Source organism: Varroa jacobsoni, unplaced genomic scaffold (genome assembly GCF_002532875.2).
Source record: "Varroa jacobsoni isolate VJ856 unplaced genomic scaffold, vjacob_1.0 contig05143, whole genome shotgun sequence".
In the NCBI taxonomy this organism is placed as follows: Eukaryota; Metazoa; Arthropoda; class Arachnida; order Mesostigmata; family Varroidae; genus Varroa; species Varroa jacobsoni.
This window is the reverse complement of record NW_019215463.1, coordinates 1-12,207: the sequence shown is the minus strand read 5'-3', so window position 1 is coordinate 12,207 and position 12,207 is coordinate 1. Positions and strand designations below refer to the sequence as shown.

Genomic DNA, 12,207 nt, shown 5'->3' with positions numbered 1-12,207 from the left:
TATAACGAGACCACACTCGAGCAAGATTGGCACAAATAACAAATTTAACTTAAAAAAAGATGTTTTTTTATGAAACCTTCATTTCATCAAGGTGCATATTCAAGGTACGCTTCACCACCATCGGGCTTTTCACTGTCCGCGTGACAAAGGCTGGTTTAGTGGAGAGCACGTTTAAGTTTTTGTTGACCTGATGACGCAATGTGAATTATCTAGTTAAAGTAACTTTTATGATGAAGCAATGATCTAAGTGTTCTTGCGATATACACACTTCATTATAGCGGTCGAAGTTCAACTGGAATTAACAACTCGTTTTGGTCGCGGTAATGTATATATCTTAAGCTTTATCCATGGTTGTTTTTGAACTGGTCAAGATTTCTGAACGGTATTTTCGTTTTTTTTGCATCATAAATTTATGCTAGACTGGGAAAGTATCCGTCGTCATCTGACGAGTTCATTTGAAGCGTTTCAATTACCAGCAGCGTTCTAAAAGCAATCCAGCATCAGATATTTTCCATTTTTTATAACAGACTATATTGAGTTTTATTTGCCGGTATCGTAGACGATTTCATAACTGTCGTCCAATCTCAAGGAAAAAAATCTTCGATTCTGCTCTTCCATCCATCATCATTACCATTTTATTTATTATAAGTGATTAAACCTGTTCCTCTACGCCTTTTCAGATTACTTACGATAATATACATGGCAATAACAAAAGGAGTTTTCACTTGAACGGAATACCTAGGAGGGGCCCTCAAGCCTCTGCGCTGTCAGTATTATGCGATGTCAAGGGTGATGATTTTTCCATTGCCCTGCACGTCGATCCGCACGCTCAAATGCAGGGAAAACGAACCAAAGTAAGTCGACATTGAGATTAAAATTTGGCTTCAGATTAACCCGCGGACATGAAGCGTTTATTAGAAAGTGTTGGATTATTTTCTACAAGGTATCTTGTTGATATGGGGATATTAGGGGAAAACGATATATATGTAAGTTGCATTCTTCCGTAATCATCCGTAAAGATGTCTCAGTAGCTTTTGAGCTGTGTCTGTATATTGCTGTGATTGATGCGTGTGTTTTTATGGCATCCGCCGTGGTTCTTCTCCTCTTTACTAGGAGAGTGGCTGTAGCAGGTCTCTCTCGGTTAAGTCAAAACAAAGATAAGCGCAGTGCGTCAAGATAATAGGGCGGCTTTAGACGATGCGAAGAGTGCACCGTTCGTCCGACAGGGAGCCCAGGGAAGTCTTTTTTTTCAAAATGTGCCGGTAAGTTGCAGAAGGCACCACTTAAAAATAAACAAAAATAAGAACTTAGTTCGAACTAGAGCTAAATTTACGAATGAAAAAAAAAGTTCTAAAATATACGGCGTTACGGCCTGTGTCGCCTGTTAACTATACCAGCTGTGATGAATACAGATTCTGTAGAGTTGCTTCGTGATTTTTAGGCGTATCCGCCACTTGATGGGTTTGAGAAAGAATGATGGGTAAGTTATGATAATTTTTTTGTCTACCTTCTGCTGAAATATCATAGCTTTGAACACTTTCTGAAGCGATGAGGCTTGAAATTTTGTCAGCTGACACAGCAAAAGTTCTATGCAATTTCTGATCCTTGATTTTATTAGGTTAACTATAAACTTATTTAAGGACATAGGGAGCTCAAACAGGAAAATAGAGATTCGTTGCCTGGCTTATAATTCTCATACACCAAGTAAATTCACAAAACTATCTTTATAGCCTGATTATTTTAGAAAATGATTCGTATCTGTAAAATATCTATTAGTCGAAAAATCGCACATTTACATAGAGGAAAGGGCCAGAAATGCGCATTTCCTTTGTTCCCTCTAACTTATTAACGGTGAATTAATGGTGAATGCAAAATCTCTATACAAGGGCCAGTGTGTTCTGCAAGGAACTGCGCGTGAATTGGAAACTTAGAAGCAACTTTTTTGGTCTATGAACACTTAATTTTGCTGGCGTATAAAATCAGTGCTTATTGTTTGATTTGTTCAGTCGTGTGGATTGTATATATCAAAATTCAGTATTATTGGACCCGCTTAGGTGTTTCCTCAACGTCTTGAATACTATAAGCATATGAGCTCGACACTCACAAGGATAGAAGTTACTTATTTACGTTCTAAGCAATACTACTGTCCGAAATTTTGTGATCGAATTGTTACAAAACAACTGAGAGCTAATATTTTTCACTACTATCACTTTAACACTAACAGAAATGAGGATTTTTGCGTTCTTCTGCTAGAGATAATTGTTCTATCTAGTCCATTTTTATGAGACCTCTCTGTTAATTGAAATGGAGCCAAATAGGCATCGAATAATGAAGATGTTAAAAGCGCTGAAGGTTTGATGTGGCATGATTACTGAGCATGAACATGACAGCAAATAAAGCCCAAGACAGGTTAGTGTCTTTTTTTATAATCTTTACTTTCACTGCTTGTTCATACGGGTCTGATCTCACTGGTAGGCTTTGTTGTCTCAGCCCCAATAGACCTATCTAGATCTCAATTTACGTACTGTCTATACTAGCTGAAGATCATTTCATTGAGAATTCTCGCAAATAATTTTTACAATTAAACATCTCTGTCTTTTAGATTTTACATCCGGCGTATGTCAGACGGTTGGCTGGCTCCCAGCACGAAAAGAAGTCAGTCCGCCTATGTCCGGGCTTGAACCTACATCACGTGTTCCTAAGACAAATACGTTACCCTGTATCACTAAGCGATCACCCTACAATGAAACCTACTCAGCTTTAATTAGCCTAATAAGAATGCAACGGATTTTTGTGCAACTATGCCCCCACAATGCAAAGTCGGTTTAAAAACAAGATTAAAGTAGTAACAGACATAGAACAAAGGCTTCTAGTAGACAAATGGTTCGCCTTATGTCAACTTTCCATCGCTTTAGATTGGCGTGAATGCATGTAAAAAGGATCGCTTCGCACTTAGTAAGGGCTCGTCCTATACAACAAACACGGCACTCTGCATCGGCTTTAAAGTTTGAGGAAAGATTTTGTAAAACTCGCCGGTGCTTGCGGTTTCTGGCCCAGATTGCTTTCACTAAAAACTATATTCCTATCTCCCGGGAAAAAAGGGTAGTACTCACCACACAGTGCGATCAACGAGATTGTATATTTTGAAATTCAGGTCCCCAGTGAATCAGTTTTATCTTCGGTGGATGGCGTAGTTTAAATAGATCGAAAGCCTTAAAGCCGTGTAAAGCTATTCAAGGTCTCACGTAAGAAGCTATAGTTGCGCATCCGTGGGAGTGCTCACATGTACAGAGCTATAGCTAAAAGACTACAGTGAACTTCTACCAAGCATACATCATTCACCCCGCGGTTATAGAGGTCGTTAAGACAGGAGAACAGTTTCAAGGGCATTTCTAGACGACCTAGGGAATATAGTTGGAAGGATAACAGATTATGGGAGAAATTAAAGGCGAGACAGGCCAATTTGAAATGGCTACTCTATCGATGATATGAAAATACTTTTTAAAGTACATGCTGTCGCTATCTACTTCATGGCATTTTTACATTATCTTAAAATTATAAACGACGGTCGAATCCATGATCGCGTGAAATGATTTCATGCAAGTGTCCCTGGTATATTGATGTATTACCTGATTGGATTAATAATCTGAAATAGTGCAATATTAGCGTGTTTACCTAGTGTACCTTGGAACACGTGGTGGGCTGGTTTAGGTTCGAAATCGGACGTGGACGTATTTCGTGTGGCGTTAGGAATCTGTCGTCTAAAGTAAAAGATCGCAGTATTATGGATGTCTCAGATGGTTGTTTAATAATAAGCCCTAAGTAGAATTGTACATTGTATTAAATTAAAACCAAAGTACATGGAACTCTGTCTTTGTATAATACATTCTCCCTAATTGAGTAAACAGCAGTAAACATACTACACTGTGACGCTTAAACGCATAAAGATATCTCTATCTTTCAACGTTAGAAACAAACAGCACCATGATAACCTTATTTTAAGGTAATTTTGTTATTGTTTATATAGCAAGCACAAAATGATGGCTTAGGACTCTCGGCATTTAGTAATGATTTTAAGGCTGTGTCCGCATAATTATGATTTATCTACATTACTAACTATCAACAGTGTTTGGCTAACGTGATCGATTAACTTTGCGTACCTTTTTTTGTATAAAATAATAACGATCTTATCTAGATCAGTCGCAGTGCCACCAAGTAAACTAAATGAGCTTCATTAAAAGCCCAATCACTAATACAAACATAAAAAGATATTATAAGTTATTATTTAACAATCACTAAAAGTTCGATGTATTTTCATGACCCCTTTGTGGTAGGTTATAGGCCAAAAGCGTCTGTTGCTTTGCGCATACGCAGCGGTTGTGTGAATTGTTGGGTACCCATTGATTTTCACACGTTAATGTTTCGCACCGAACAGCTATTGAGCAAAATATAGCAATGTCAGTTCCTTTTTGAAGGGTTCCACAGAGAATATATATTTGTTATTTATTTGTGAACGAGCCGCATCTGCTGCGGTCGCTGCTGCAGTTGCAAGCTCGCCGTAATAGTGAGTCACTAACAAATACGTTATTGGGGGGCCATGCATAAGTAAATTGCAGCGCCGCAATGGCTTGCTAACTTAGCATTACTGCAATTGACGGTGTCATAGGGTGAAAATCGCGTATAAATATCGAATATGTTAGAGCCTAGGAATCCAAGAACGAAAACAATAACAATGGACTTTTTTTGGTATCGGCAATTGACGGCTAAGCGTACGTTGGCTCATCTTGAAATTTTTTTTGCATCTATGTCTGGTACCCTTATTTACAACCGTATCACTGACAACCAGCGCCCAACAAATAGTTATCAATCAACGAAAATAAATGTGGTACCAGCTGATCAAATGCAGCAGTTTTTAGGGAAACAATGCTTAAAAAGAACCATTATTTTAATCATTTATACTATTACTAAATACGAGAAGTGCTTTTGAAATTGCCGGGAAAATTCAATAATCATAGATAGGTTTGTATTTCCGTAGATAAAAAGGCTACGGCCCGCACTTTTCGAATGGTGGTGACAATGTACAAATATTAAAATATTTTCGTTATTCTGAAATAATGTTATGTAGATTTGCATTGATTGTTGTACTTCTAAGTGCGTGGTGCTATCCGAATAGCCACGCGTTGCTGTACCCCCGAGAAGGTCCTACGAGGCAGGTAAAACGTTTAGATGGGGTGTGGAATTTTAAGCTTGCGCCCATCAATAACCCAGACCAAGGATTTGTTGATGCCTGGCACAGCGACGCTTGGAACAAGGTATGTGTATCATGGAGATTACTTTTTTCATACTTTTCTTCAATGAACTTGGTCGTCGTTTATAAGTTGATGAAGAGTTAAACGTTTATTAAATAGAATCTAAGTGAATACAACAAATTGCTTTTCTTGGCAGGCATTTTATGCACTGCGCGACGTATATAAACAAGAACTAGAGAACCGTCAAGTTTAACATAAAGCAGGAAAATTTGTCATGATAGGAGAAATCAGTTTAATATCCTTAATATCCTAAGAGAGGAACGTGAGTGTACCAATACTAGACAAGTTCCTCTATCTGAGAATCTGATAGAATATAGCTGAAATGTTTATGAAAGTAAGACGCTCGGGATTCCTGTATGATGTTTAACTGGTAAATTACCTTTATGAGTCAAAGGAAGAAATATCCATTTAATAAACTTACCAAAGGCTTTACCCACCACATTAGTCATGTGCGCCATGAGAAAAAGATTTAAATTGTTGTTTCCATTATATGACGGTACACACTCCATCCATACACATTTATATTGCCAGCGTTAATCGCTTACGTTCTAAATCTTTTTCGACAGATGGGTCTCTCGTATGAGCCGATGCCAGTTCCTGCAAGCTACAACGACGTAGGCCAGGATAAGGCCCTACGCGATCACGTTGGTTGGGCCTGGTATCAGAAAGCCTTCTATGTACCGACAGCCTGGAAAAGCAAGAGAATAATGCTCTACTTCGGCAGCGCCCACTACAATACAATAGTGGTAACGTGCCTTTGGACGTACCCTTTAACAGTCATACGTCAAACAATGAATATGATAAAAACATGGAGGGTTGAGGATCGCTGGCTGACCTATTCGTTTTTTACATACGAAGAGCCAATTATTTAAAAAAAAATGTATTTTGTTTATTGTATTGTGTACAAAATGTTTATAAGATTATAAAGCTGTGAGCGCACAATGAAGTCCCCTATAAAAGTAGCCTGTGTGTTCTATCTTTTCTCGTGATCATTGCTCAGTTTGTCAACGGAAAACTGGTACTTCAACATGCCGTAGGCCATCTGCCGTTCGAAGCGCAAATCAACAATTTCCTTGTCAGCTCGTCCATCCCTAATATTCTCACCGTTGCCATTAACAATACGCTGACGTACGATACAATTCCGCAGGGAACCCTGATACTCAAGGTATTGTCTTTGTTTTTTGACCACTGACAAGCAAGCTATTGAAACGAACTGTTTGTTGGTAGTCATTGGGTTCAATGAAAAGTAAGTTAGTGAAACGCACGTCAAAGAACGTGCCTTTTACTACAGAAATCTTATTTAATAAGATTTAATAATTATTTAATGATTATTAATATTAATGTTGTGGCTAACACATTGTTGTTTTCTTTTTTGTTGTTCGGCAGATCAACAGTACAGGTTATCCGCCATTTTTCTACAGGAATACGGGCAATTTCGATTTCTTCAATTATGCAGGAATTCATCGAAGCGTTTTCTTGTACACAACTGAACAAGTTTACGTGTATGACGTTGATGTTAACACGGTTAAGGCCGATAAGAAAGGTATTTCTATCTTTATAAAAGAGCATTCATAATTTACAATTAATGCAGTTTTATCTAGTATTTAAATTCTCGTACGACATCTATTCTGTGAATTTCTACTCTTTTGAAAATGTTAGCAACGATTGCGCGGTGAAGTTCTACAGCACCAAAAAAAAATAAGCTGCTTTTCATCTTAGGGAAATAGGCTAAAAGCAAAGATCATTTGACTTTTGGCTAACTTGGCCAATTCGAAAATTGAGTAAGACGTTGAAGTTGCTCTCCTGGTCGGAACAACAGCAACAACTTAATAGTAGGGTAGAGTTATCTTACATAAGTTGCTTGGTCTTTACCAGCACAACACGCATACTTCTGGATTATGGCCTAGATCACCTCACTAGCCTAGTGGGGGCAAACATGTTATCCACTGCGTCGTTATCACGGGGACTGAAGGTTGGGTCAGCATACGTAACTCCTATTGCTCTTATTACTTGCTTCCAACAAAACTGTACGGTGCGCAGATGCACGCATAGAAGGTTATCGAGTATTGTTTTCATTTTTTTCTTTATTTATAAGAACTTGGAGTGATTAGGAAGCGAAAATTAATATTTATTTATATTTTTAGTTCTACCAGCCTTGCCATATCGCTAAGCCCCATTTTCATTGCCAACAAACACTATCCTGTGCTGTGTGTTTTATGACGTTATTAATCAAGTGTTTTTTCCCCAATTGTTGTGCTGATAGAATCGATTATCAGTTTCAATGTAGCTCACACTGGTTCATCTGCCCTCAGATGTCGTTTGTCTGTACGAGATAGGCAGGATAATGAGGTGCTCGTAACCGAAAATTGTTCCGGTCTATTTAAAATGAAAAACGCTCAACTGTGGTGGACTCACGATCTCAGCAAGGAACCCGGTACGTAATTACTTCTAGAACGATCTATGACAATCCTGTTATGACTATTTGTTAAAACCCAAGTTCTACAGGTATATTGGCTTGTATAATTTGACTAGCGTATGTTGATATAAAGTTTATTTACCATTACTAAGCGAAGTGAGTGTAATAACCATAAACGCAAGAAGAGCATATGGCAAATTCTAGGTGACCTGACTTCGGAGGAAGAGGTGCATCCGCAAACATTGACTGATGCATTTTATGATTATATTTCAGGCTACCAGTACATAATGATGGTGAACGTGTTAAATGGAACTAAACTTATGGACTCGTACCCAGTTAAGTTTGGCATCCGAACGATTGAAGTCAACGGAGCACGATTTCTTCTCAATGGAGAAGATTTTTACTTCACTGGATTCGGTATGATCAGGCAAATGTGTAGCACTCTCAGTGCGTTGCGCTTAATGTATATTAGGTCCGGAAATCGTAACCTATAAAGCCCGTTAAGACAGTAGATAGAATCACTGTGCCATCGATAATCACAACAGAAGGTTATGATCGCCGTACCTTGATGTATCTAGGGCAGGGTAGAACTATTACCTGCGTACCGTAAAATCAGCAATGAAGTAACTGCAATGAAGTGAAATCGATGAGCCAGACGCAACAGATACTAAGCTAACAACAGACCTGGAGACGGGAAAGTACCGTTATTTGGTTCCCTGCAAACTATTTCTAAAAATATATCAATTGTTTTTACGAGAAATGAATGATAAAAATATGGTTGGTACTAGGAGATTTCATCTATTACTCTTATTAACAACTAAGACTCGTTGTTTATTAATTTGCTTGCGAGCAAATTTTGAACACTACCCTGGAACTGTTGTTTACGGTTATTTGGATGATTACTTACCAGAAGAGCAGAATGAAATTATTTTCTAGGTATTGTTATAATCCAAGTGCGTTCCTACCTGTCCACGATATTGTGACTGTACCAATAAGCGTCAGCCTTTCAGAAAAACTTGGCCCGCTTACGATAAATGATTGAGCCGTTGATTGATGTCAAATGATAGGCAAACATGAGGATTCCGACATTCGCGGTAGGGGCCTTGACAATGCCCTGAACGTGAAAGATATGAAGCTGGTAAAGTGGCTGGGAGCGAACTCGTTCCGTACTTCGCACTACCCCTATTCCGAAGAACTGATGGATCTCGCGGACGAAATGGGAATTGCCGTTATTGATGAAACTCCTGCAGTCGGTCTCATGAGGTTTTCCAGCAATGTTCTGCAGCTTCACAAGGACATCCTCACTGACTTGGTGCGTACGCCTTTGGACAATTGGAGTAGAATAGCAGATAAGCTGGATACCGCCAGATGAACTGTTAATTTGATGAATAAAGCAATTAAATAAATATTGACAGCTGGTTCAACATATGTCCAAATCTTACCATGTTACTTAGGACATCTCAGCGGACACAAAACGTGTGCGTCTTTCATATGACGCCACAAGCGCTAACCGGATGAGCCTTTTGCCTTCTGAATTATAGATTGACCGCGATAAGAATCGGCCGTCGGTATTTGTGTGGTCGGTAGCCAACGAACCAGAGTCGAACCAAAACTCGAGTCGGGATTACTTTCAACAGGGAAGTACTCGGAACACGCCGATCGTAAATCAAACCAATAGGCAAATCCTGGATGTTTTTTTAGGCGTTTTCGTTGCTTTTTTTCCCATATGTAAAGTTTTGTTATCGGTCAATTGTAGACAAGCAGTGAAATACATTATGAATGTCTATGTTAACGTGGTCAGTTTTGGCTTGAACTACTACAGATAGCATAATGGAGAGGGCATGATAAAAGTTTTTTGCGGTATTCCTTTGTTTCTATTTATCGTGGCAATTATTCTTTCGGATCCTGGTCACTGACACCTTTACGCAAGGCGATGGTCCTCTTGTTTGAGGCGGATCTGGTCTGAAAAAGCGTTAAGAATCATGATCTGCCAAATATACCCAAGCATTATCCAAAAAACCCTTGGGACTAGCGCTGTACTCATGTTTAAAGCCAAAGATTATTGTGTCGAAATTAATATAACACTCACAATATACTCTTAATAAACCGTATTTTCTGAACCGTTCCAAGAGGATCTCGTTTTACTGTTGTTATTCTAGGTTGTAAAACATGTGAAGAGTCTCGATAAATATCGACCAGTATCAGCTGCGCTGTCCGTCGGTCCCGACGAAGACCAAGTCGGTCAATTTATGGACGTGATCATGTTTAATAAATACGTTTCGTGGTACAGTGATTCCGGAGAGCTGGACGTTATTTACAGCCAAGCACGTATTTATGCCTATAAGTAGATTAGATAGATAACTTGCGTTTGCATAGTCTCACAAATAGGCTGGAAAAAATGTATACAGAAACAATTTGTAGCCAATGCTTCATTAACGCTATCGCTCCCACAATACTTACTAAAACTAACTGCTTCAACATACCTATGCAAGGAGCTTTCTAACTTACTCTGCGCTCAATACGCTGGACCCAGTCCTTTGCAGTCGAGCTTAAAGTCCTACCAAAGGCGCGGCGATATTTTTATATGTTACTAATATTTCGACGTTTCTGCACAGCTGAATTTTCCCGTTAGAGGTTTCTTAAAGACAACTTATTTTGACTAACTTTCTCATCGTCCGCTTTGACACAATGACTACTCGTTTACGCAGCTACTTCCGTAGTCTCATTAATTCTTCAGAGGTGAGACGATATTTTTAACTCGGCGATCTCTCAATTAATATTACCTTGTGGTAGCTTACGTATTACTTGCCTATACTGAGTGAGAGCGATTCGGTAAATCACAACTGGGCTGACTGAGATGGCTTCCAATTTTTGTAGCTGACATTTACCCGATGATGCTTTTAATGAACTGTTACAGATCATTGATTACTGCACTCGATGGTATACGAAACACAAGAAACCAGTAATGATTAGCGAGTATGGAGCTGATACAGTGTCAGGACTGCACGTCTCGCCGTCTTGGATGTTTAGCGAAGATTATCAGAGCGAGCTTCTAATTAAGCATCATCGGGCATTTGATCAGCTCCGCTCTCAGGGTTGGTTTATTGGAGAACACATCTGGAACTTTGCGGACTTTATGACGGCACAAGGTCGGTTTTATATATATATATATACCTTCATAGATATATTACGCGGTCGTGTTCAATTAAGAAGATTGAGCATCATCTTTTTCGTCTACTCTTACATTATAATTGTCATTCATAGCACTATCTATTTGTGGGTCAGCAAGTGCCCTAACAGTCAGATTAGTTACATATATTTGCCGCAAGTATCGAACTCAGGTTTCATCTTAGGCCGTTTTGTTCTTTCTTTGAAGTGTAACAATTTTCGAAGCATTGTTTCAAACCTTGACTGTATCACAGGTACGACGCGAGTCATTGGTAATCGGAAAGGTGTTCTAACTCGACAGAGGCAGCCGAAGGCTGCCGCCAAAATCTTACGTTGCCGATATTACATGCTGGCTAGAATCAATACAACCGACGATTCTTTCTATTGTCCCGTGCCCAGCTCTTACTGGAGCTATCATACGACGCAGTGACCAAATAAGTGGGCCCATTGTCAAGACGATCTCGCGTTTGCTGCCTAAACAACATGCGTAATACGTAATGGCAATGGAGTGTACAAATATCCCCCGGAGGTTTCCGACTAAGCACATAAACATAAGATCATGTAAGCAAAAGTGAAACTAAAATAAAGCCGCAGTAGAAACGTTTAACTCTAATAATTGTATTCTGCTCGTTGCTGTCTATGAAGAAACTAAGCAAAAGGCTGGCGATAGGTGCGTCTTTCACAAGCTTTTAATATGAGGAGATACATCGAGTCGAACAAATTCGATAGGATCGTCCCTAACGCTTGATTCTGAAGCAGCCTTGAGCGGCTTCACTTTGCCTATCTACCACAACTCCACAATATTTAGTAATTAAAAATATGTGGAAATGGTAACTTTCATGCATTTTTAAGATAGCAGTTTATGAACGAGGGTATCTTATCAATAAAAGTGATTACCCAACTCTTCCAAGAAATTTAAAAATGAGGTGATTGCAGTTTAGTGCGAACCTAGGTAACAACATCAGTTAAATGAATTAGAATAGGTGACGTATTAGTCTGCTCGAAGTAAGCCGATTAAGGTCATTTAGGCTGAGATGAGCTAAAGCCTAGAAACATACTGAAATTAACGTTCTAACATTCTAAAACGTGCGTTGATTATTACACTATGAAGGGTGAGTAGTCTGCGCAGTTTTCCGACGAAAAACGAAGTGAAACAATAAACCACCAACGACTAGAACGACCGCAACGACAGATGCTGTTGAGATCAGAATAATTTGGACATCTGAAAAAGAGGCTGCTGAAGTGTCCGTGCTGGCACTAGTTGTTTCCTGAGTGGCTGTAGTTTCCTGAGTGGCTGTAGTCTCCTGAGTGGCT

The 12,207-nt window shown here is 39.1% G+C and overlaps 1 protein-coding gene across 2 annotated transcripts; it reads left to right on the top strand.

The window, feature by feature from the left end:
* The first annotated feature begins 108 nt into the window (after nt 1–108).
* Nucleotides 109–11,509, top strand: LOC111273165 (uncharacterized). 2 transcript variants are annotated; one of them, XM_086973490.1, is made up of 13 exons: nt 973–1,262; nt 1,442–1,480; nt 5,126–5,312; nt 5,876–6,055; nt 6,310–6,474; nt 6,696–6,852; nt 7,573–7,743; nt 7,999–8,142; nt 8,793–9,037; nt 9,267–9,363; nt 9,886–10,049; nt 10,643–10,874; nt 11,148–11,509. In XM_086973490.1, exons 1-13 carry the CDS (start codon nt 1,198–1,200, stop codon nt 11,321–11,323), a joined length of 2,022 nt encoding a protein of 673 aa, XP_086829616.1. In that variant the 5' UTR covers nt 973–1,197; the 3' UTR covers nt 11,324–11,509. The 2 variants fall into 2 exon arrangements, with proteins under 2 accessions (XP_086829617.1, XP_086829616.1); XM_086973491.1 differs by lacking the exons at nt 9,886–10,049; nt 10,643–10,874; nt 11,148–11,509 and adding an exon at nt 109–854 and having other exon boundaries at nt 1,114–1,262; nt 9,267–9,859.
* The last annotated feature ends 698 nt before the right edge of the window (nt 11,510–12,207 follow it).